The sequence below is a fragment of the Dreissena polymorpha genome, chromosome 2 (genome assembly GCF_020536995.1).
Source record: "Dreissena polymorpha isolate Duluth1 chromosome 2, UMN_Dpol_1.0, whole genome shotgun sequence".
Lineage (NCBI taxonomy): Eukaryota > Metazoa > Mollusca > Bivalvia > Myida > Dreissenidae > Dreissena > Dreissena polymorpha.
The window spans coordinates 81,301,401-81,327,549 of record NC_068356.1 but is presented as its reverse complement, the minus strand read 5'-3'; the positions used below and the strand labels follow the sequence as shown (position 1 = coordinate 81,327,549).

General features: G+C 36.7%; 1 protein-coding gene across 4 annotated transcripts; it reads right to left on the bottom strand.

Annotated features, from left to right (window-relative positions):
* Positions 1-256: 256 nt before the first annotated feature.
* On the bottom strand, positions 257-19,846 carry LOC127867781 (ribonuclease P protein subunit p40-like). Of its 4 annotated transcripts, XM_052409216.1 has the most exons (9): positions 19,722-19,846; positions 16,915-17,056; positions 10,196-10,264; positions 8,467-8,550; positions 5,521-5,646; positions 3,094-3,334; positions 2,166-2,204; positions 1,517-1,753; positions 257-932 (listed from the first exon to the last, which is right to left on the bottom strand). In XM_052409216.1, the coding sequence occupies exons 1-9, from the start codon at positions 19,839-19,841 to the stop codon at positions 743-745; spliced, it is 1,248 nt and encodes a 415-aa protein (XP_052265176.1). In that variant the 5' UTR covers positions 19,842-19,846; the 3' UTR covers positions 257-742. The 4 variants fall into 4 exon arrangements, with proteins under 4 accessions (XP_052265176.1, XP_052265177.1, XP_052265178.1 ...); XM_052409217.1 differs by lacking the exon at positions 2,166-2,204 and having other exon boundaries at positions 1,517-1,654; XM_052409218.1 differs by lacking the exon at positions 16,915-17,056 and having other exon boundaries at positions 19,722-19,836.
* Between the last annotated feature and the right edge of the window lie 6,303 nt (positions 19,847-26,149).

Sequence of the window (26,149 nt, the reverse complement as noted above, 5' to 3'; positions counted from 1 at the left end):
TGTTATAAAAGGTGACTTATTTGACCAACATAAATACTTGTTGGAGATGCCGTTGCTATGACTAGCGTTTTGACGAAACGTATTTGTTTCCTATCACAGCAAATATGCAAAGAAAATATACATGCTAGTAAATTGTTTCCTACTTGGATTAAACGCTTGCATGAACACATATATAATTATAAACGAAACCAATGTGCTTCAACAATTTATTGTCCTGCGGAAGGCCATGTCAAAACAACATGAACACAATGGAACATTGGCTTTGATCGATCTTGTTTATTAAAACAGCAAATCATTTACAACAGCTGCGATTTCAGATTTCATAATAAATACATTTTCTCTCAAAGTGAATGATAGCGTGTACGCATGTAAACTGATCACGCAAATCGGATAACGGTTTTTGTACACAGGTGTAATTCAAAGGGAGATAATTGATCGTAAATTGCAATTCTAACATGAAATGATAAGATGCCTTAGAATATCATTTACTTATAAAGCCTTAGAATATGCTTTACATATAGTACAGTCTTCACGCTAACTACACCCCGACTAAACGGGGCTGGTGAAGTGAAATTCGGGAAATTACAATAATTAATTTATATATTCATGAATTTATATATGCCGTCTTTTGGATTTTTGGTATTTGTTTCTATGAAAGAATCAGGATTTGGGCTGGTGTTTTAAATATTTTACCTTGGAGGCCGTACCTTTTTAAATGTACCCAATAAAGTATGTTAGAATTCTAAACGCAATTATCTTGAGGACCTAGTGCTCGAATTTGCCAATAGTCGCCATTTTGAAACAACACAAACGTGTACAGGTTATCCCCGTTGCTATGGAAACCGTGATCGCGTCGCCAGGCAACCGGTGCGTCCATAAAACCATGCACGGTTACACTGCACCAACGTTGGTCTTTCGTCTGCATGAAATCCCTGGAATAAATTATATTTTATCTGTGGAAAAATGCATATGACCTTATAGGATTATACCTGCTTTGTACTCAGTAAAATGACAGGAAAAGAAAAATTAAAGCAGCGTTTATTTACCCCAAACTCCCATATGATCATATTTAATAATGTGCTGGTACCAATATGGACATAACAAACGTTTTTGGGAAGACATCTATCTTGATTAAAAATAGTGCAGTGCCTTAAATAAGGTATATCAATTGTATTTAAACAGCATTTTTATTTCATCCGTTTGTGATATTGTGTTCAGAATTTCTGTCGTAATAATCAGTGAAATTATTTAACTGGACATTATATGAGTCGCGCTCTGTGAAAATGGGGTTTAATGCATGTGCGTAAAGTGTCGTCCCAGATTAGCTTGTGCAGTCCGCTAATCAGGGACGACACTTTCCTTCTAAACTTAATTTTTTCTAAGAAGAGACTTTAATAAAACGAAAAATATCATAAAAGACTGCACAGGCTAATATGGGACAACACTTTACTCACATGTATAACACCCTATTTTCACAGAGCGCGGCTCATTATGTATCTGCATCACATAATATTACCTTAATTTCTCCATCAATAACTGAATGGTATGTGAAGAGAACATGCTGCTGTAGCTGGCACAGACTGCTGCTGGTACAGTTGTATTAGGAGAAGGACAGGTATAGTTGCTGATGTAGTCTCCCACTCCATTCCCAGTCCTAAAATGTAATGGGGCATAAGAAGGGCAGGTATAGTTGCTGATGTAGTCTCCCACTCCATTCCCAGTCCTAAAATGTAATGGGGCATAAGAAGGGCAGGTATAGTTGCTGATGTAGTCGCCCACTCCATTCCCAGTCCTAAAATGTAATGGGGCATAAGAAGGGCAGGTATAGTTGCTGATGTAGTCCCCCACTCCATTCCCAGACCTAAAATGTAATGGGGCATAAGAAGGGCAGGTATAGTTGCTGATGTAGTCGCCCACTCCATTCCCAGTCCTAAAATGTAATGGGGCATAAGAAGGGCAGGTATAGTTGCTGATGTAGTCTCCCACTCCATCTCCAGACCTAAAATGTAATGGGGCATAAGAAGGGCAGGTATAGTTGCTGATGTAGTCTCCCACTCCATTCCAGTCCTAAAATGTAATGGGGCATAAGAAGGGCAGGTATAGTTGCTGATGTAGTCTCCCACTCCATTCCAGTCCTAAAATGTAATGGGGCATAAGAAGGGCAGGTATAGTTGCTGATGTAGTCTCCCACTCCATTCCCAGTCCTAAAATGTAATGGGGCATAAGAAGGGCAGGTATAGTTGCTGATGTAGTCTCCCACTCCATTCCCAGTCCTAAAATGTAATGGGGCATAAGAAGGGCAGGTATAGTTGCTGATGTAGTCTCCCACTCCATTCCCAGACCTAAAATGTAATGGGGCATAAGAAGGGCAGGTATAGTTGCTAATGTAGTCTCCCACTCCATTCCCAGACCTAAAATGTAATGGGGCATAAGATGCATCATTCTGGGAATACTGGGCTAAATGAATGTGTATAAAGTGTCGTCTCAGATAAGCCTGTGAAGTATGCACAGGCTAATCAGGAAAAACACTGTAAGTTTTAGTGGTATTTTTGTTAAACAAAACTCTTTTCTTAACAAAATCCAGTTAAGGCTGAAAATGTCGTCTAAGATAGACTACTCTGGGACCACACTTTACTCACATGCATTATGTCCCATTTCCCTAGAGTAAGGCTCATACATACATGTGTAGCTAGGACTGTTATTGCTATTAAACTACAAGACTGAAAGCCCTAATGGATTTAAATCCACCCGTAACAATGACAAAGGATTGTGTATTTGATGATGGGAGAACATTATTTCATACAGAGACAAATAATGTTGCATGTAAATTGAGAATATTATTTGACTACACTCAGCACAGGATCCTTGTTTTTTTTGCATAAATTATTGAGTAGCTAAGTGACTGCAATGGTATACTTGTTAGAAAAATACTATACATTTTACTGATTGTCAATTTTCAAACATTAAGTACAATGATAACAATATAGTTTTCTATAATATTTTACTATTATTCTGTCAACAACATATGTCATACAAATATTCAGCCCATGAAAACAACAGTTTAGTGACTCAAGATTGCACTGAATAACTTACATTTCCACCCCAAGTGCACACGCACCCAACCACTCGAACACCTCATACTGGTCACATGGCCTCTCACCACAGTCACCTGACTGCATTATTTGTTTCCCTGAACATTCAAAGCTATCAGGACAAAAAGTGGGAACCATTAATTGTTTATGCTTCTGAACATGTTTAGTGAATTTCAGTCTGTTACAAACAATGTTCTGATGTTTAAAATAATTCTGAATTGATGTTGAACAGATTTTGGGATCTGAAAAAAAAAGAAGAAAACAATAATTATAAAAGTAAATTTACCCTTGAAAATGGTAAAAATATCATACATAACCAAACATATTAGTGGAAAACTTCTTAACTTTAAAAAGAAATAGCAAGAACATGGCAGACTTTCAACCAAAGATAGCAACATTGTTTAAACATTGTATGTCAATATAATACAAGAGGACTGCCTGAGAAGTTCATTCATTGACTCTGATTACATCGTTAACTCAAATAAATTTATATGGAATGGATACATACATTTGAACTATATTAAATCGAAAAGGCAATGTCCTCTGAACTCTGTCCTATAGGGAAATGTAAGTTTAATAACTAACGAAACATTATGTCCTCATGTACAAATCACTTTGTGTTGTTTTAGTTCCCATATACAGAAGAAATGTAAGCATAAAAAAAACAAAATTTCAAATGTGTTACTGACGTCGTTTGCTTTTTTAATTAAAAGAGGCAATGTTGTTGTTTTTTCTTAAAAATGTCATGTTAAAGAAGTTGAAAGAGCAGACTGGATGCTTTGTGCTGACTGCACAGGCTAATATGGGACGACAACTAACTCACATGCATTAAGCTCCGTAGTCCCACAGCAAGGCCTAATTAATTCATTCAAACACAATAAATGAGTCGTGTTCTGAGAAAACTGGGCATAATGCATGTGCGTAAAGTGTCGTCCCAGATTAGCCTGTGCAGTCTGCACAGGCTAATCATGTATGACACTTTCAGCCTAAATTGGATTTTTGCTAAGAAGAGATTTCATTTAAACAAAAAATGTCATAAAGGCAGAAAGTGTTGCAGTCACAAAGGCTAATCAGGGAGGACACTTTCAGCCTAAATTGGATTTTTGCTAAGAAGAGATTTCATTCAAACAAAAAATGTCATAAAGGCAGAAAGTGTTGCAGTCACAAAGGCTAATCAGGGAGGATACTTTCAGCCTAAATTGGATTTTTGCTAAGAAGAGATTTCATTCAAACAAAAAATGTCATAAAAGCGGAAAGTGTTGCAGTCACAAAGGCTAATCAGGGAGGACACTTTCAGCCTAAATTGGATTTTTGCTAAGAAGAGATTTCATTCAAACAAAAAATGTCATAAAGGCAGAAAGTGTTGCAGTCACAAAGGCTAATCAGGGAGGCAGAAAGTGTTGCAGTCACAAAGGCTAATCAGGGAGGACACTTAACGCACATGAATTATGCCCAGTTTTCTCAGGACACAACTCAAATAATAGAATCAATGATAAGGAGACCAATATTAACAAACATAATATTGGTATACCGGCCTGTGTTAGACCTAAGAGAAAACCAATATCATGATTTGATCAGTAAAAAGAAGTTTGAACCACTTTTGGTGGGAATGAACGAACGTGTATAATAATTTGTTCATGAAATAATATACAAGGGCTGTTTGTAAAACATGCATGCCCCCCATATGGGCTCTCAGTTGTAGTGACAGCCATTTTGTAAATATGTTTTTTGTCATTGTGACCTTGACCTTTGACCTAGTGACCTGAAAATCAATAGGGGTCATCTGCGAGTCATGATCAATGTACCTATGAAGTTTCATGATCCTAGCCATAAGCTTTCTTGAGTAATCATCAGGAAACCATTTTACTATTTCGGGTCACTGTGACCTTGACCTTTGACCTAGTGACCTGAAAATCAATGGGGGTCATCTGACAGTCGTGATCAATGTACCTATCAAGTTTCATGATCCTAGGCATAAGCGTTCTTGAGTTTATATCCGGAAACCTTTTTACTATTTCGGGTCACTGTGACCTTGACCTTTGACCTAGTGACCTGAAAATCAATAGAGGTCATCTGCAAGTCATGATCAATCTACCTATGAAGTTTCATGATCCTAGGCATAAGCGTTCTTGAGTTATCATCCAAAAACCATTTTACTATTTCGGGTCACTGTGACCTTGACCTTTGACCTAGTGACCTCAAAATCAATAGGGGTCATCTGCGAGTCATGATCAATGTACCTATGAAGTTTCATGATCCTAGGCCCAAGTGTTCTTGAGTTATCGTCTGACAACCACCTGGTGGACGGACCGACAGACCGACCAACAGACCGACAGACCGACATGAGCAAAGCAATATACCCCCTCTTCTTCTAAGGGGGGCATACAAATTAATCAATAATTATATGACATCATGCTTAAACACATACCCTTTGGTGTCCAGTTGACAAGGAAATCCCATTTCAAGGTCCATCTTTCATTGAAGCATGACTTTGTACGCGCATGGAGCTTGTTACCACTTCTGAAGTTCTTATCTGTGAGATCTATCTCTATCACTACAATAGATCAAACAATAACGCTTTTATAATAGTGCCTTTCTAATATGAGCATGCAGGAATAAACTATATGCATACACTACATGAACAATATAGAGATTACATAAAAATACTTTAAGTGTATCTTTATCCGAATACTCAATATATCCTCTGAATTAGGCACTTAACTTCTGCAAAAACACAATCAAAATTAATGGAATTTATATTTAATGTAACCACACAGTAACTTCAATCTATTCCTCTTTGCTGCTTCAATGTCATCTTGAAACCAAAATTACTTATTAAACAAAATGACTGAAAAGATATGAGTCTGGTTCTGGGAAATGGGGCTAAATGCATGTATGTTAAGTGTCATCATAGAGTAGCCTGTGCAGTCAGTACAGGCTTATCTGAGACAAACTCTTCTGCATGCACTGGATTTTTGTTTAGATGAGACCTAATTTTATCACTAACAAGGGCTGTTTGTTAAACATGCATAACCCCATATAGGCTGTCAGTTGTAGTGGCAGCCATTGTGTGAATGCGTTTTTTTGTCACTGTGACCTTGATCTTTGACCTTGTGACCTGAAAATCTATAGGGGTTGTCTGCCAGTCATAATCAATGTACCTATAAAGTTTCATGATCCTAAGCCTAATTATTCTTGAGTTATCATCAGGAAACCATTTTACTGTTTTGAGTCACTGTGACCTAGACCTTTGACATAGTGACATGAAAATTAATAGGGGTCATCTGCCAGTCATGATCAATGTACCTATGAAGTTTCATGATCCTAGGTCTTAGCATTCTTGAGTTCCCATTCAGAAACAATTTTACTGTTTCGAGTCACTGTGACCTTGACCTTTGACCTAGTGACCTGAAAATCAATAGGGGTCATTTGCAAGTCCTGATCAATGTTACCTATAAAGTTTCATGATTCTAGGCATAAGCATTCTTGAGTTATCATCTGAAAACCAGTTTACTATTTAGAGTCACTGTGACCTTGACCTTTTACCTAGTGACCTGAAAATCAATAGGGTTCATCTGCCAGTTATGATCAATGTACCTATGAAGTTTCATGATCCTAGGCCTAAGCATTCTTGAGTTATCATCCGGAAACCATCTGGTGCAAGGACCGACCTACAGACCGATCGATGGACCGACATGTGCAAAACAATATACCCCCTCTTCTTCGAAGGGGGGCATAAAAAGAGTCAATCCACAATGGTCTGTGCACAGGCTAATCTGGGACATCACTTGAAACACATGCCATAAACTCTGTTTTCAAAGAACGGGGCTGATTTATATAGTATAAGTCTTCCTAAGCTATAGTGAAATGATATGGACCAGCTGACACACACAAATACAGACAAGGGCTGTTTGTAAAACATGCATGCCCCCCATATGGGCTGTCAGTTGTAGTAGCAGCCATTGTGTGAATAGGTATTTTGTCACTGTGACCGTGACCTTTGACCTGAAAATCAATAGGGGTCATCTGCCAGTCATGATCAATGTACCTAAGAAGTTTTATGATCCTAGGCCTAATTATTCTTGAGTTATCATCAGGAAACCATTTTACTGTTTTAGTCACTGCGTCCTTGACCTTTGACCTAGTAACCTGAAAATTAATAGGGGTCATCTGCCAGTCATAAACAATGAACCTATGAAGTTTCATGATCCTAGGCGTAAGCATTCTTGACTTATCATCCGGAAACCATTTTACTATTTCAAGTCACTGTGACCTTGACCTTTGACCTAGTGACCTGAAAATCAATAGGGGTCATCTGCAAGTCATGATCAATGTACCTATGAAGTTCCATGATCCTAGGCGTAAGCGTTCTTGAGTTATCATCCGGAAACCATTTTACTATTTCAAGTCACTGTGACTTTGACTTTTGACCTGAAAATCAATAGTGTCATCTGACAGTCATGATCAATGTACCTATGAAGTTTCATGATCCTTGTCCTAAGCATTCTTGAGTTATCATCCGGAAACCATTTTACTATTTCAAGTCACTGTGTCTTTGACCTGAAAATAAATAGGGTCATCTGACAGTCATGATCAATATACCTATGAAGTTTCATGATCCGAGGCCTTAGCGTTCTTGAGTTATCATCCGGAAACCATCTGGTGGACGGACCGACGGACAGAAGGACCAAAATGAGCAAACCAATATACCACCTCTTCGGGGGCATTAATATATGATTAACCATAATTATGAGGTATTACCATGAAAATAAGCACTGTTCTTGAAAATCTTAATGCATGTACAGGCTAATCAGAGACAACACTTTTCATCTAGTCTCGATTTTTCTTTCAAAGGGACTTACATTAAACTAAAATTTCATTTAAGTGGAAAGTGTTGTCCCTGATAAGCCTGTGCCGAATGCACATGATAATCTCATTCTGGGATGACACTTTATGCACATGCATTAAGCTCAGTTAAACCAGAAAGGACTCAAATAATCCTACCCGCCTCTTACAGCAAAATATGTCAACCCTTTACCACTTAAGACATATTTTGGTGAATTTATAGTTCTGAAAAGTTTATTTTAAGACCTTTCTTACTAGATTCAAGCTTTTAAGGCTTTATTTCCAACCCTTAGATACTGGTGAGCAGCAAACAGCATAAAACCTGAACAGACTGCGAGTTACTTGCAGGCTGTTCTCGTTTTATGCTGTTTGCACATAGCCTTTTTCACTTTGCTTCTGAGTTGGAAAGGGTAAACTAAGGGCACATAGGTGTAATCAAGAATTCAGACATCCACAGACATTCAAAAAATGGTCAAGATAACATCATTGATGACATCGAAAATGCCACACACTAATTTATTTCAATTACCATGCTTGTTAGGCCATTCTGAGGGTCTGCCTTCAAGTCCAATGTCCTGGTATGTATCCGTACACACACTTAACAGCAAAACACCTGTAGTATGAACCACATACATACAACGTAAAGGGGATAAAATAGGGTATGTATCCATACACACACTTAACAGCAGAACACCTGTAGTATGAACCACATACATACAACGTAAAGGGGATAAAATAGGGTATGTATCCATACACACACTTAACAGCAGAACACCTGTAGTATGAACCACATACATACAACGTAAAGGGGATAAAATAGGAAGACTGAAACTCATATAAATATAAAAATACTTGAAAATTTACTTGATGTAATTTAGATAAAATTTGTAAATGGTGTTTTCAACTGAAAAAAAAGTTCATTTATTTATTTACAGAGATGGGTTGATTATTTTTTTCAACAAATTATCAAGATGAACAGAGCCTTGATTACACAATGATGATGGGGAATATTCAACAACAAAACTGTTTAAGTCTTAAGATCTTAAAGATAAAACAAAAATTCCTTCCATCATCTAAAATATGTAGAGTTGTGTAGTTTTGAACAATTAAATACATAATAAATACATTACTGGTACTTCAAATTTGATAGTTCTTCTTTATTTGCTTATTAAGTAAATGATTTTCATGATTTTGCATGCATTTTAACAATTATTTATTTATTACATGAATTTATTTGATATACACTTCAGACCTAACGTATTGTACTGATAAAGTTATTGTTGAATTGAATTAGTGTATAACGCTTTAATTAATTTCAAAATGTATAATACCAAGACAACTAACAATAAGGTATTTGAGATGACATCCAGGACACATTTAACTGACAAAAACACAAATACAAATGTATGTCAAAAGGTTGGGGTGTTTCCATAACTGCCTATACATATCATGTACAAATTAATAAAAAAAATAAAAAATATTTATACAACCAGTTTCCATTACTGCTTGCTCTTTGTTAAATGTTTTAACAACACCAGTTATACGTTTTTGCCACTCTTGTTTGAACTTACATTTAACAAAACAATCACACATTCAAATTGGTAAAATAATAGCATGATATGTTTATACACAACTTGTACAGCATTCCAGCTTGAAAGATTGTGTAATCATTGTGTAATCATTTATAAGTTTATCAGAAACTGAGAGATAATTGATGTCTCTTATCATTAGTCAGTGAATATTTGTAGAACTGTTTCCAACCACCTTTGATTAAGTCACTTACCAATTTTTAAAAAGTTTACTTGCAACTAATATCTGTCACTTGTTTTCACTTGTCCTTGTCCATGTTCATGTTCTATTACAACTAGGACAATAGGATCAAGAGCAGTGCATAACGGGTGCCAACGCTTGGCTGCGGGTGCATTTTTGAATAAATGAAGCTTCTCAGATTTTTATTTTTTTATAGTGGTCACAGGGACCTTGACCTTTGACATAGTGACCCAAAAATGGGTGTGACGTATAGAAATCATCAAGGTGCATCAACATATGAAGTTTCAAAGTTGTAGGTGGAAGCACTTTGATTTTACAGCAAAATGTCAAAGTTTTAGCATGACGCTTGCGGACAGCGGACGACACAACAAGACAAGCTGGTTATGACAATACCTCGGGTTTTCTCTGAAAACAGACGAGCTAAAAATTAAATGTGCCACATCTACAATTTATTACACCCCTAAAATGTATGCTTCATGTATCCCTACCAGTGGGCAGTAGAGCTATGCAGTTCTCATTGTCCACACATGTTCCCACAGACAGTGCCTGCATCAAGCCTGCAGCAGGAATGAGTTAGAAGTTAAGTGAAAAATAACATACAACATTCCTGAAAGAAAAAATAATAAATGGATATCATCAAAACAGATGCAAACAAGAGCTGTGTTTGTGAAACACAATGCCCCCTAGGCTACTGCGCCGCTTTTAAAACGCACGGCAGCTATTTTAGAAAACAAGAGGGCCTGAAAGGCCCAAAGTCGCTCACCTGAGATTCAAAGGAACTGAACTGTTCTATGCAGCCCATGATGTCATTAGAACAAAATGTTCTTACCAACTTTCATGACTAGTGAACACCCTGGCAGCCACGTTTTTCAACAGACCAGAACCATTTTCATACACATCCAAGATATCATTTAAACAAATATACTGAAAAGTTTTATGAAGATTCATAAGTCCATGTAAGGAAAAATGCCCAGCCCACTGGTGGCCATGTTTTTCAAGCAACTGAAACCATTTTCGAACTTGTCCAAGATCATTCTATACATAGATGGTGACGTCACTACGTTATTGTCACCTCTATACTAAGACGCATCACATTCCCCTGGTTTGGGGAATTATGCTTCCGCAAAAGTAGTTCTGCACAGGAATGAAAATGTAAATACTGAAAGAAAAATCGTTTGTCATAGTGTGTTTAAAACGAAATGTTGTTTAAAGAAACGTTATTCAATTATGTTTAAATGTGATTTTGAATCTCTATTAATACTGATAGCGATTATCAGAAGCACGATTACCTGACCTACTTTCGCTTTCACTTTTCACATGTAAAAGAAGTGCTACCCACAATTCCTTTCGCGTTAGTACACAGGTCAGTATTTTAAAGACTGGTGTGTACACAATGGTCCAAGATATCATTGGGACAAATCTTATGACAAAGTTTCATGATGATCGGACAATGCTTCTAGAGTGTTAACAGGGTTTTACTATAGCTATATAAGAAAAAATGCCACCCCCCTTTGCGGAAATATTTTTCCGCCAACCGAAACAATTTTCCAACTCATCCAAGATATCATTGGGACAAATTGTCTGACCAAATTTCATGATGATCGGACAATAAATGTGGCCTCTAGAGTGTTAACAAGGTTTTACTATATAGCCATATAAGGAAAAATGCCCTGCCCCCTGGCGACCATGTTTGTCAAGCAACCAGCATCATTTTTGAATTCGTCCAAGATATTATTGGGATAAATCTTCTGACCAAGTTTCATAAAGATCGGACAATAAATGTGGTCTCTAGTGTTAACAAGATTTTACTATAGCCATATATAGCCATGTAAAGAAAAATGCCCCGCCCCTTGGAAGCCATGTTTTTCAATCAAAAGTTACCATTTGAAGATATCATAAGGACAAATCTTCTGACCAAGTTTCATGAAGATCGGAAAATAAATGTGACCTCTAGAGTGTTAACAAGGTTTTACGATAGCCATATAAGGAAAAATGCCCTGCTCCCTGGCGGTCAGGGGTGGCGAAATCTCAAAAAACTATACTTGTCCACGGACAACCATTTAGGAAATTTAACTTGTCCGTTGCTGAACTACACTTGTCCGTTAATGTTTATACACTGTAACTCCAATATAATGCGCTCTGTTATAACGCTGAATCCAATATAACGCGGAGGGTGCTTGGATCCCATTTTTTCTCCAACCTTCCATTTGATTTCTGATTCAAATCCGTATTATGCAACTTCAAGTATTTTCAGACAATTCAAAGATGGCGGCAATCACATGGTGATTGCTTTATTCAACCGTCCGTTGAACTGATTATAATCGCCTCGAGGTTAAACAACACCAACAGCTAATTGGTGTTAATCTGTTGTGTAATGTCAATAAAGGTGTGGAAAAACTCGCGTGTCAGTGTTTATTACATGTATTCCTCATCAGAGCGGTTCAGTACGATAATTTCCATAAGTTAAGTGCAAGCGGGATAGTTATACAATTAAAGTAATTCAAAACGATTGAGACATTCTTACTTTGATATGGTTGCAGTTTGACTATATTAAATGAGCGGCTGTGAAATATACTGCCTACTGTATAAAACAACTTTTTGTGTCATTCCATTATCATTCTAGTATTATGTCATTTAATCTTTCAGTTCGTGTATAAGAAATTAAATAATGCAGACGATTTATTTACATGCAAACGCAGTGTACCGGTAATTGTTAACAGAGGTTCACTTTCATTTTTTGCGCGGTATCAGAAAGTCCCCGGGAAACACATTTTTTGCATGCGTAAGACGCAATAAAACAATTTTTTGTACATGAGTCGTATTGCATTCAATCTAAATTTAAAGACGCTCGTCCAATGAAAGCTCTGCCCCACAATGCACTGTACTCTTAACACTTCTGAAAATGGCATATATGCGTATGGTTGTGTTTACGAATTTCTTAAACATATATCGTCATTAATGTTCAAGATTATTATTTTTTAAGTGATGTTGCTATTTTATTGGATTATCGGATAAATGTGCACATAAGAAAAGCGGTATGTATACTGTTATCGATACAATTCGGTTTATATGCATGTATTTGCGTCAACACAGCATGGCAATATACAAGACCTATATTATAGGCTATTCTATACCTGTTTTTTTATAGTGCCCTGCAGAAAATGAGCTCAAAACCTATAACGCGGATCCGTTATAACGCTGTTTCGCGGCTTGGACCCCATTGACCGCGCTATATTGGAGTTACAGTGTATAAATAATAATGCATTTATTGATTAATGTAAAACAATGTGGAATATACTAAAATGAGTATGATTTGCTAGTTTTGTTTATAGTTGTATTTCAAAAGTACATTCATTATAGCAGTATATTATAAACAATATAAAGACTTTCTAATACTTTTAATCTTGCAAAGGTAGTGTTATTAAAACATGTGTTGAACATTAGTACATCGTAATCTTAACTAATTAAACTAGTTCAATATGTCGATCCATCAGACTGAAGCTTTGCGCCGCTACTGGTAGCAATTTGATTATCATCAACTGGTAACCATTGAATATCTGTGAGCCAAGTTTCTTGAAGAGTTCTGGTGCGTTTAATAGATCATATTTTTTATCATAATCTTTCTTAGTTTTTTGGGAGGTGGACTGCTCAAAGCTTCGGGGTTTTTTCCGTTGTTGAAGATTAAAAAAAAAAGTTCCATCTTTACCATTAAAGTCGTCTTAAATAACAAGGTAGACCGTGTTTTGATTATCTTACTTTGATACTTTTTATTTCCATCTGATTGTAAAAAAAAAAGAAACCAGTTTGTACACTATCTAACAGTCGGACCGAATGTTTAAAATGCGGCATGCTCCTGGTCTCTTATAGAATAAAGGAGATCACTGCGCAGGAGAGTGCCCATATTTTAGCTTGATTGCTCCGCAAATAGCACTGAAAATGTAATCGAATGTCAACATCCAGTTTTGTAAAACTTAATTTAAATTACGGCTTTAATACAATGTATTTTTTTCATTTGTATACCTGGACCCGACTTTTAAAAAACTTGTTGTCCATGGACAACTTAATTGAAAAAAATCAGTTGCCCAGACAAGCAAATGTACAACTCGGGCAACTCGGACATTTGATTTCGCCACCCCTGCTGGTGGTCATGTTTTTCAACCAACCGGCATCATTTTCGAACTCTTCCAAGATATTATTGGGATGAATCTTCATGAAGATTGGACAATTCATATGGCCTCTTGAGTGTTAACAAGATTTTACTATAGCCATATATAGCCATATAAAGAAAAATGCCCCGCCCCCTGGCAGCCATGTTTTTTCACCGATCTGGACAATTTTCAAACTCGTCCCAGATATCAATGAAACCAATGTTTTGACCAAGTTTCATGATGATTGGGCAAAAATTGTAACTTCTAGAGTGTTCACAAGGTTTCTATATAGCCATATAAGGAATACTTCCCACCCCTTGGCGGCCATGTTTTTCATTGGACCAGAACCATTTTTTAACTCAACCAACATATCATTTATACAAACATTTTGACAAAGTTACATGAAGATTGGGCATCAAATGTGACTTCTACAGTGTTCACGAGGTTTTTCTTTTTTTTGAGCTAGTGACCTAGTTTTTGACCCAGCATGACCCAGTTTCAAACTCAGTCGAGGTATCAATGGGACAAATGTTCTGACCAAGTTTCATGAAGATCGGACAATAAATGTGGAATCTAGAGTGTTCACAAGGCAAAACGTTGACGACGTACGACGCACGATACACGACGGAAAAAAGGCAATCACAAAAGCTCACCATGAGCACTTTTATGCTCAGATGAGCTGAAAATGCCTCGCCCCTTGACAGCCATGTTTTTCAAGCAAATGTAACCATTTTTGAACTTATCCAAGAAATCATTGAGACCAATCTTCTGACCAAATTTCATGTTGATTGGACAATAAATGTGGCCTCTAGAGTGTTAACAAAGTTTTAATAAGGGAATAAACTACCAGTTTTAGAAAGTATGTACAGGTTATCTTTCTTAAACATTAGACTGTTCACATGTTTTAACTATATAAATATAGAGAAAACTGCTCCGCCCCCTGGCAGCCATGTTTTTTCACCAATCTGGACCATTTTCGAACTTGTCCGAGATATCAATAAAACCAATGTTTTGAACAAGTTTCATGATGATTGGGCAAATATTGTGACTTCTAGAGTGTTCACAAGGTTTCTCTATAGCCATATAAGGAATACTGCCCCCGCCCCCTGGCGGCCAGGTTTGTCAATAGACCGGAACCATTTTTGAACTCATCCAACATATCATTTAGACAAACATTTTGATAAAGTTACATGAAGATTTGGCATCAAATGTGACTTCGACAGTGCTCACAATTTTTTCTTTTTTTTGACCTAGTGACCTAGTTTTTGACCCAGCATGACCAAGTTTCGAACTCAGTTGAGGTATCAATGGGACAAATGTTCTGACCAAGTTTCATGAAGATCGGACAATAAATGTGGCCTCTGGAGTGTTCACAAGGCAAAATGTTGACGACACATGACAGACGACTGACGACGCACGACGGACAAAAGGCGATCACAAAAGCTCACCATGAGCATGTTGTGCTCAGGTGAGCTAAAAATGACCTTTGACCTTGAAGGATGACCTTGACCTTTCACCACTCAAAATGTGCAGCTCTATGAGATACACATGCATGCCAAATATCAAGTTGCTATCTTCAATATTGCAAAAGTTATGATCAAGGTTAAAGTGAAACAGACAGCCAGACAGACAGACACATACAATGACAGACAGACAGGCCAAAAACAATATACCCCGATCATTTGATCCGGGGGCATAAAAATGTTTTTCCAAACTACTAAAGGGCCAGAACAGAAAACTTTATTATAACCCAGGGCTGTTTGTAAAACATGCATGCCCCCCATTTGGGCTGTCAGTTGTAGTGGCAGCAATTGTGTGAATACGTTTTTTGTCACTGTGACCTTAACCTTTGACCTAGTGACCTGAAAATCAATAGGGGTCATCTGCCAGTCATGATCAAGGCACCTATGAAGTTTCATGATCCTAGGCATTATTATTCTTGAGTTATCATCAAGAAACCATTTTACTGTTTCGAGTCACTGTGACCTTGACCTTTGACATACTGACCTGAAAATCAATTGGGGTCATCTGCGAGTCATAATCAATGTACCTATGAAGTTTCATGATCCTAGGCGTAGGCATTCTTGAGTTATCATCCGGAAACCATTTTAGATATAGCAAAACTTTAACCAAGGTTAAAATTTTGGACAAACACAATTAATGAATCACTGTGACCTTGACCTTTGACCTAGTGACCTGAAAATCAATAGGGGTCATCTGCCAGTCATGACCAATGTACCTATGAAGTTTCATGATCCTAGGCGTAAGCATTCTTGACTTATCATCAGGAAACCATTTTTCTGTTTTGAGTCACTGTAACCTTGACCTTTGACCTATTGACCTGAAAATCAATAGCGGTCATTTGCCAGTCATGATCAATGTACCTATGAAGTTTCATGATCCTAGGCGAAAGCATTCTTGAGTTATCATCCGGAAACCATTTTACTATTTCGAGTCACTGTGACCTTGACCTTTGACCTAGTGACATGAAAATCAATAGGGGTCATCTGCCAGTCATGATCAATGTACCTATGAAGTTTCATGATCCTAGGCCTTAGCGCTCTTGAGTTATCATCCGGAAACCATCTGGTGGACGGACCGACAGACAGACCGAAATGAGCAAAACAATATACCCCCTCTTCTTCGAAGGGGGGCATAATAAAAACGTACTAAAAACAATACATGTTTTTAAAGGGTGCAGATGCTCCTGATTCGACTTTTGTCTCAAAACTCCACTTCTGTCAAAACAAGCCCTTTTATGGTCAACTTTTACCTTTAAACTCTATGTATGACAAAGTTGACCTTTGAGATAGGGAAACAAGTATTTTATGTGACACTTGGTCTTTTGAAGGTTCATATGTGAGCCAAGGTATTTCAAAATCCAACAATAAATGACAAAAGTTAGGAAAAGACAAGACGGAAGTTTTGCTAGATGCCCAAACTCACAGGCTACAAATTTCCATAGGAAGCACAGACCAAAAGGACAGAAAGAAAGCACAACTACTAAATGCTGAGAAAAAATAGCAAATATTTCTATCTTTGTTTGCAAATGAAGTAACCTGATTTGACAAAGCCCTCAATAAATTCTTCATTCAGGAAGAAGGAAAGAGGAACCTCTCTGACAAGGAATGAGGCTTCTTGTATGAGGAGAGTGTCCATGTCTGCTGGCAGGTCTTCTGTCCCTGGCAACAGGAGTTGAACCTATCAGTATGAATATGGGAAGCCAACAGTTAAAAGTCCGCTAAATAACTTAAGGGGTGGGTTTTCTGTGCTCACCATGAATAATGTTAAAAATAATGATACTGGTAAAGGACCATCAGGGCTCAACATTAACCTAAAAACAAACTTGCCCTGCCAGGCAAGTACTTAGAAAATCTACTTGCCCTTAACGTAAAGCATCTTGCCCTAACATGAAATATCACATTAACTGTAAACTTATATTTTTTAATAAAGATAAAAATATGATACCCCACAAAACGTTTTTTATTTTTGCACATTTAACAAAATGATTACAGCAATTAAAGTCTAACTAAAATCTAAATTAAATGCTCTTTGTTCTTTTTTGCACTTGCCCGGGAGGACAACTAGATTATAAAAATAACTTGCCCGGACCCATTTTTTACTTGCCAGGGTCAATAGAACAACCATTAATGTTGAGCCCTGACCATTAGCTGAAGTTGATTACCACATACATCTTACTGATATTGTAAAAACTTTGTTTGCTTGTTTAGATGCATATCTCACTGTTTTCAACAATATTTCATTGGAAACATTTTTGTCAGGTAACAAGCTCACAATTCCATAAGTTAGTGGGTTAACCAGTACTTAGTGCACATTCTTATGCCGGTAAATGACAACTACCCTATTTAGTATTTATATACTCCATAACTGTGATCTATATTGATTGCTGTAATTGTTGTATGACGAAATAAATTTACATTTTCATATCTCCCTTTTTTACACCCTTTATATACTATGCACGAATCGGATTTCGAACCACGACAAAACATAAACCAGACTGCGAATTCCATGACGATGACTACACGAGCTAGTGAAGTCTAAAGGGTAGAAGTTTTGGAATTTCACTATCTAAGTAGCAAAAACAAATGCACTGATTATCTTGCGGGATGTTCTTGTAGTGAAAAACAATTAACATCTAAACAGCCTACCTGGTAGCACACAATTTGAAGTACATGCATGTATTAGCACGTTTTCTCATGACCCATGACAAAGTAGTCTGCACGTAGATCAATAAATAATCAATATATTTATTTGTTATAACAGCAGTACGGCTAGACTATATAGGAAAGGCTATAGGTAAAGAGCCGTAAGACTAGCCAATAGACTAGCCATTCAAGGCTGTACGGCTAGCACGGGGACGTATGACTAGCCACTGCCTTGAAAATATGCTAATTTATACATCGTCTATCTCTGTAATTCTCGGCAAGAAAGATCTTGTGTCTTATCAATCAATTGTGTTATATCTATTTTCATTGGAAACTTGTTAAGATATAGTGAATTGTCAATTTAAAATGTCCGCTTTTGCTTTAATATCAACTATTGTTTTGAGCATTTATCCACACAAAAACACACATATTGATGTCAATGGTAACAGGTATTGTGTATGCTACAACAAACTGGGTTAATTAAATTTGATTTTCTGGACAAAACTTGAGACTTATTATATACATGGAATTTCCTTTCATCAAGAAGAATTTTGAGCTATAGGTACACTGCAACTCCAATATATCGCGGTTGAAGGGGTCCAAAGATCGCGACCGTGATATATCCGGCGCGCGATATAAATTGTAAGGCTATGTATGCATGTATATGTATGCATTAGCATCGTTATGCAATCTCAAAACACGCTATTTACCTACCTTATTCAATTATGTGTTATATCCATATGTTATTCATTGGTATAACACAAAACATTATTCCTTGTGTGAGTATTTTCAAATGCATATAATTAAATTTGTAATCCGAAAAACATTGCCGAGTTGTGTTGTTCAAGAAAGCATGCACAAATTAGACCCATGTACAAAATGACGTCATTCATTCTCATGAAAAGCATGGGTTTTAATAGTAACTGCATTTTGACAAACTGAGGGATCTTTACCTCTAAATTAAAAGCAAGTAGTTTACACTGTATCTAACGCACACAGATTGTTGAGATAGGTCAGTATTGACTTGTGACATTTACAGTTATAATTGTGTACACCTTCATGTGTGCACTGGTGCGTTTGGGCAGTTAAAAGCAAATTCAATACAGAATGGTAACACCAGAAATGACCTGTGATGTTTGACAAGAGGGGCTATTGTTTATCGCAGTACACAGGTGTTAAAGTGATGTATAATGTAAGCAAACAATCTGGTCAAAACTGGATTATGAATGTTGGATTAAAGTTTGTGAAAAAAGGGAAAAATACTAGCTTGAAACGGATTTTAATTCATCAAATTCTCAGATTAAAACATTTTATTTGGGGATTAAGCTTGTCAGATTTCTGGGAGCCATAGCCGATTCGCGATATATTGGACAACGCGATATAACGGACAGTGATATATTGGAGTTGCAGTGTATTTACTCATAAAAAAAAATCAAAGTATTAAGAAGAACTACCAAAACTGAATGATAGCTGATAGGGCGCTGTCATAATATGTATCACAAAAAAAGTTAATTACTTCCATATATATATATCAATGTGTTACTTTTCTTGTGACAGTAGATTAAGTATATCGTTACTACTACAAAGAAATCAACCAACCATCATCCGAAAATAAAATCCGAAAAACAGATCACTTTACTTTAAGCGACGATATATATGGTACTAGCGAATAACGAGTAAAAGCAATAACTGATGTTTACCGTGTGGTTAAAATACTGATTTAAAATTGTCATTTTGTGATTTTCTTTTTCATTTTTAAACGACGATCTCTCAAAAACTAGTTTCCCCGTATTTAGCACATCATTCATGGACGCCGCCATCTTACAACAAGTAGGTGAGTGTACACTAAATCCAATTCCAAAATGGTCACGCAATAAAATGGCTAACTTTCAAGGAAGTTGTATAGTCTTTCCGTTGGGTTTTATATCAATCACTTTAAAATCATCTATGACAAAAGTTGTTTTAAAGGGGCCTTTTCACGTTTTGGTAGATTGACTAAATTAAAAAAATGGTTCAGATTCGCAAAGTTTCATTGTAGTTATGATATGTGTGAGGAAACAGTAATACTGAACATTAACCGTGCTATAAAATATCTATTATATGCATCTTTTAGCGATTTTAAAACTTGAAAATTATAAAGCGTTGCAACGCGAAACGATTGAATAACTTGGAGAGTTCTGTTGTTGACGTTATATTTTGTGATACTACGATGATTGTTTATATAGAGTAATATGATAATAGGTGCTACCTAATTTGCGGGCAAAAGCTTATTTAATGACCATGTAATGTAATACAAATTTGGTTATTATTGTGTACAAAACATTATAATTGTTTAAATAAAAAAATAATGCATTCAAACAATTAAATCTTTATTTTTTGCTTGATCAACGTTTTACATCAGCCAAGCTTTTAGATATAATATTTTATAAAAGTGTGCTTATTTAGCCTCTAGTATTCAAAGATAGTTTTGTTTCTGCAGCGTAGTGGATATGGTATCCGCTAAGCAACTCGGTGGTTTCAGTATTGATCCTTTAAGTGGAAGCGTTCTTTAGATCACCCTTTAGAAACCAAATACTGGTCCTACCCAGGAAACAAATCTTTGTATTTTGTCTCAATTCAACTAAAGCTGTTGTTTCTTGCATAAGCTGATTAAACAGAGGTTATCAAAATAATGTAATGTGTCAATTCAATTTTTATTGTCAGGATTATCAATGTATAATGATGAAGGACATTTGTTGCACAGAAGTATCAAGAGTTCCTTACTTCCTATGATGCCGTGTAAAACTATAGGTTGCTTACTGGTATAAGTTACACAGCAGTTTAAAATCCCAGTTTGATTGGACTGTTGAAGTAAAACGCAGTTGTCAATTTTGGTATTTTTCGCTTTGGAATGACATATTATCGCACAAGTTACTTCAGCGTAAGTACGTTGTTGTTGTTATTTTAGACTTTTTTATTCGCTTTTGAACTCATGCTAGTTTGAATGATTGGTTGCATGCAGTAATTTTGTTCAGCACTTGTGACATTTAAATGATCTGTTTTAACACGAACAGTGTCAAAGTAAGCAGGTCTTTAAACAGAGCAACAAGAATAAGAATGGTCATGTGAAACACAAATATTATTTTCTGTAGTTTTGACCTTAGTGTTATTGAAATTACTTTTTGTTACTTCAGCGTAAGAACGCTTTCTAGAATTTGCTTTTGCTGTATGTGTAGGCATGCTGTAATAACCCTCGGTATGTTCAGTGCGACTTGTAGAAGACATGTTTGTAAAGGGAAATGTATTACTTGAGTGAGCCAAAATAATTATTTAATTAAAAAAATGTAAATATCGAAGAAAATCCGATTTATCCTACTTTTTCTATGGTTTAAACAAATGAATAAATTTTTTATGCAAAATGTTCTACTTTCATAAGCAAAAATAAAACCTTAATCAATTTAGTGTTGGAAATACCAAAGCCAATACTAATGTGTCAATGGTTTAATAAATTGCAATAAATCTTTAATAGAAAAAGTGAAAACAAAATAAGTAAAACATAATAAAGACAACTACATTAATGAAAAGTAAATTAAATGTTCAAGTTTACATACCATAAATATATGAATACATGAAGTTTTTTACTGCCAATAGTTTAAATAACTCAAATGATGGTTAAAATGAAGAAATTATGTGAAATGTGTTGATTATTTGGATAAATATAATAATTTATATTTAATCTGGTGCATGTTATTTAGTTCTGAATTAATAATTAATAATCGCTTTAAAAAAAAACAACAAGAAATCTCTTTTTTAAAAGATATACGGCGTAGATTGTTGTTGGAGTTGGTGAAAGGTAAAGAGTTCAATGAATGAGTTCAAAGATAGCGAATGTCTTTTTCTGTGCAGTTCTTAGCTGCATCACACGCAGTACGGAATGTTACGCAGAGTTTTCGCGGCTTATTTTACATTATTACATATTTCTGGTTATAAACCTATAGATACAAAACAGAAAACCAAAAAAAGAATGAAAGGGAAATTAAAACACATGAGTCAACCGGCCACACGCGAAGTATCCGTACATATTTTAGATATTTATACGCGCGTTCTTCGAACAAAACTGTTTTAGTGGCATTGCTATTTGGTTCGATTATTAACAGTATCGAGAATCATCGCGCTAATGCTTAATACATTAGTCAGTATGGTGAAATAGTTCTTGTTAAATTAATCAAAATAATATTTATTATGGTATTGTTGAAAACACATTAAGAATCTATTATTGACATACCATAATTATATCGCTGAATATCTTCATTTAGCATATTTCTAGTCTAAAGAAAATTCCAGTTCACCTAGTTCACGCGATAGCGTCAATATTATTTTACGATTATTTTACTGGCCACGAACTGACCTTGATACCTTGCGGGTTGGAATGCAATTCATTAAAGTGAGGCCATGCTTCCACTGCTGGAACGACGGCTTGTTTACAACTTTATACTTTTACATGATAAATGTTCAATTTCGAAACCAATTTAAAATGGTTTGGCCAAAACGAATATCAGGATAGGGAAACACGATACTTTTATGAACTTAAATATACTAGTACACAGACAGGAATATTGAAGTAATTACTAAATATGAGAACATAGCCTTTAAGTACAAACGCTCTGGCGCTGGCAATCCTCTGAAAATAAAAGGTGCACGCGCAAACTGTATTGATGTCAAGAATTGAGTGTAAAACTGTTCTATTTATCAAGCCTTTTCATTAGAGATAAAATTGTTTCATGCTGAACACGCAGTAAAACAGTGTTACAAAGACGCGGTCATGTTGCCAATGTTCTGGTGGTATGCTCAAATCAGCCAATGGAATAAATGAAGTGTATTCATTCGTGTCTAGCCTCGGGAAATTTTATTTGAATTTTATTGGACACTAACAAAGGTCAGGTTAGGTAAAAAGTGACGTTAAACAGCTATTCCGAAAAAATATACAACGACCAGGGGCTCTCAACAGTATAGCTCTTCTCTCAATATCGGATGCATAACGAATACTTAAAATGGCCCGCTAGCGAACGGATTTATTGAATACACACCGGGTGCTTGATTTGGGTGTTTTATTTTCTCAGTGTTTACCTCCCTTTAAATTTGAGACCTTTAAAACAACGCCGGGGTTAATTATTTCAGCAAATAAAGCTTTTCTAGAAAAATGTTTATTAATTAATGAGGATAACAATAACAATAAGATTTAGAATTGATCGAAGGAAATAAATTCGTGCTTAGTCTTATTCGATTATTTCCATCGGGATTTGGGCAATACGTTAAGATGGGTTATATTAATCAATATTGTATTATTTTATTTTTTTTAAAGTTATCGCGATCTGTGGTAAACCAGTCTGGGACTATGGCTTATTCTCTTAAGGCCGGGAAACAGAAAACAGGCAGCAAATCAAACATGTGCCAAAACTCGCATTTTTGCGGTGAAAAACCTATAATGCAAACAGATAGAGAACAGTGTGCTACAAAATAATGACTTTCAACGCGAATTTCTTCCCGAGGTATGTATATACGTGTCATATAGCATTTGTCGAAGTATCTATGTAGCTCTTATTAATAAATCGCGAAAATATATGACGCGGGCTGAAATTGTTTGAGTCTGATCAATATATGGGTATTGTATGTAAAAAACCCGAAACAATTGGCGATCAACGCACGCCGCTACGCGGCGAGCTTTTGCCCGTATAAACAACATCCCTCACTGTATGAGCACGGATGGCCGAGTGGTCTTAGCGATAGATTTTTTACTCCATGGGTCCGTGGTCAACCCAGTTGACGGTAACTTTTTTTCTTTAATTTTATTCTTGTTTTTTACTGTAGCGTTTTAGATCCAATGTTTACATTTATCATTATATAGCAACTAATGACCAACTTAAAGCTGTGAAAAGGCCCCTTCAAAGCCGTATTTACTGTGAAAACGTATAAAATACACATAATTCGTTATATAGAATTGCAATGCTCAAGTTTAAATTAATATTATTCTTATGATGAAAAATATTACAAAAACACGGATAGTTATCTCATATTTCTTGAAATTCAGTTTCCAGCTTTATGTATACAGTACATGTATTTAATATGACAGTCTCTTGTCAAACTAACACACGTGAACAAAAATCTAAAATAGTTTAAAATGTCGCTGTTTCTAAGTTTTTACAAAATGTATTCTGAACGAGATAGGTATGCAAACGCATTTGTACACATGGCTTTAACACTTGGGGGTCATTTACATCGTAAGGATGACATCGGCTGCGTTTCAACACTATTGAACACGAAAATCACATGTTATAAAATTGTCCCAGACGAGTCGCGACCATGAACATATACACAGTTGTTTCATTGAAAGCCAGACGACATCACTAGAATGTGTTCAAATAAGATTGATTTTTTTTTCGTGTGGCAATCGGTGGACAAGCTACGATGATCTCTACGAAGAGACCAGAAAGATGCCGCTGGTATCTGTGCCAGACTGACAAGTGACCAGCGCTTTGACACTCGCCCGGAAGCGACTCCCGCTGATCACGTAAAGCAGGAAGTTCACTGCACTATTGACAAAAGCCATTATATGTACCACGGCCTCGGCGAATCGGTACCGATCCACCGTAGCTAGGTACCGCGTGAAGTCGTCGCACGCATGCGCGTTGGCGAACCGCACTAGCAACGAATGTGCGAAACCTTGGAGCATCATGGGCGTCTGCGTAGCGAAGAACATGACGTTGAGCGACACCAACATCACCGTCAGATTGCGCAGCTGCCGGGAAAACTTGGCTCCCGTCTGGTCTCCGGCGCCCCAAGTCACTGACACATTGGGGAATCGTTTCTCGATCCGAGCGCCTCGGAGTTCCCGGATGATGAATATGTTGCCGCACACGATTACTACAGCGGGAACGGTGTAACCTACAGCGAAGTGTACCCATTTGAGATAGTTGACATGGAATTTAAAGTAGTTAACATCGGCGATTCCACATTTTCGAGGCAGAAAATTACGAGGAGCCGATATAGTAAATCCGTAGAACATGTGGCAGTAAAGCAGACATATTGTTAGCGACAAGAAGACTACGATGGTCGTGGCTGATCTGACGGTCCATAACATTTTAGATCTGTGTGGTCGAAGAATGCATGTTAAGCGCTCAACGGTTAATACAACTAATATCCAAGCAGATGATGTAAAACTAGTGGCTGTAAGAAACACTCCAATTTTACATGTGGCGTCGTTAATTCCTCTTATATTGAAGTCCCAAACTTCATCCAACCATTTGAACAGCGCGGACGAGTAAAGGAACACCGTATCACTAACAGCTAAGGCCAACAACATGACGTCGGTTGATCGGATCTTACGTAGACCACGTAATATCACCAGCGCCGTCATCGTGTTTCCGATGCTTCCAAACGCTATAAGGAAAGGGGTCGCGAATGCCCACACGAAATACGCCGCTATTGCAAATGAGCCGCGCGCCGGAAGTGGATTCGGAACCGGACAACCGGGCCAGCTATGAAAAAACCATTTTGGAACATGCGTCTGATTTTCCTCGTTATTTAGAAGATGCAAAAACGTGTTGTTAACAGAGACGCCAGGTAAAAATATATGTTCGTTAAAATTTTCTGTCATCTCTTTATATTTTTGCGCGACTTCGTAACACTGTTGGAAGAAGCAAAAACAACGACGCAAACGTAACACCAAATAAACCTTGTACTAATTTTAACAACAGTATGTGGCTGATACTAGAATATTATTAACAGATTGCAAATGAAGGTCTACATTTGGCGACATTTGTGTCTGCAGCAGCTTGTGTGGCCAGTGGCTGTCCACAGAAACATCAAGCGGTAGGGTGATTGATAATAATCATGATACTGGCGGGGGATAAACACTCAAAGCAAACTGCTTAATTAATCACAAACAGTGCTATCATCATCACCATCATCGTCATCATCATCAACCTCCACCTCATCATCGGCAACAGCAACAACAACAGAATTATCATTATCAACAACACCATCATTATACTCATCATCATCATCACCAACAGCAGCAGCTGCAACAACTTCTCAATCATGTCCATCATCATCAACAGCAGATGCATCTGCTTGGGCACCAAAACCAAAT

Bases quoted from the DNA above. Each gene is read 5' to 3' on its own strand.
- LOC127867781 (XM_052409216.1), bottom strand. From the start codon at position 19,841: ATGGCGGCGTCCATGAATGATGTGCTAAATACGGGGAAACTAGTTTTT. The intron at 8,551-10,195 runs GTAGGGATACAT...TTCATACTACAG, and splicing joins CATAGCTCTACTGCCCACTG to GTGTTTTGCTGTTAAGTGTG. The intron at 5,647-8,466 runs GTAATTGAAATA...GATCTATTGTAG, and splicing joins AGAATGGCCTAACAAGCATG to TGATAGAGATAGATCTCACA.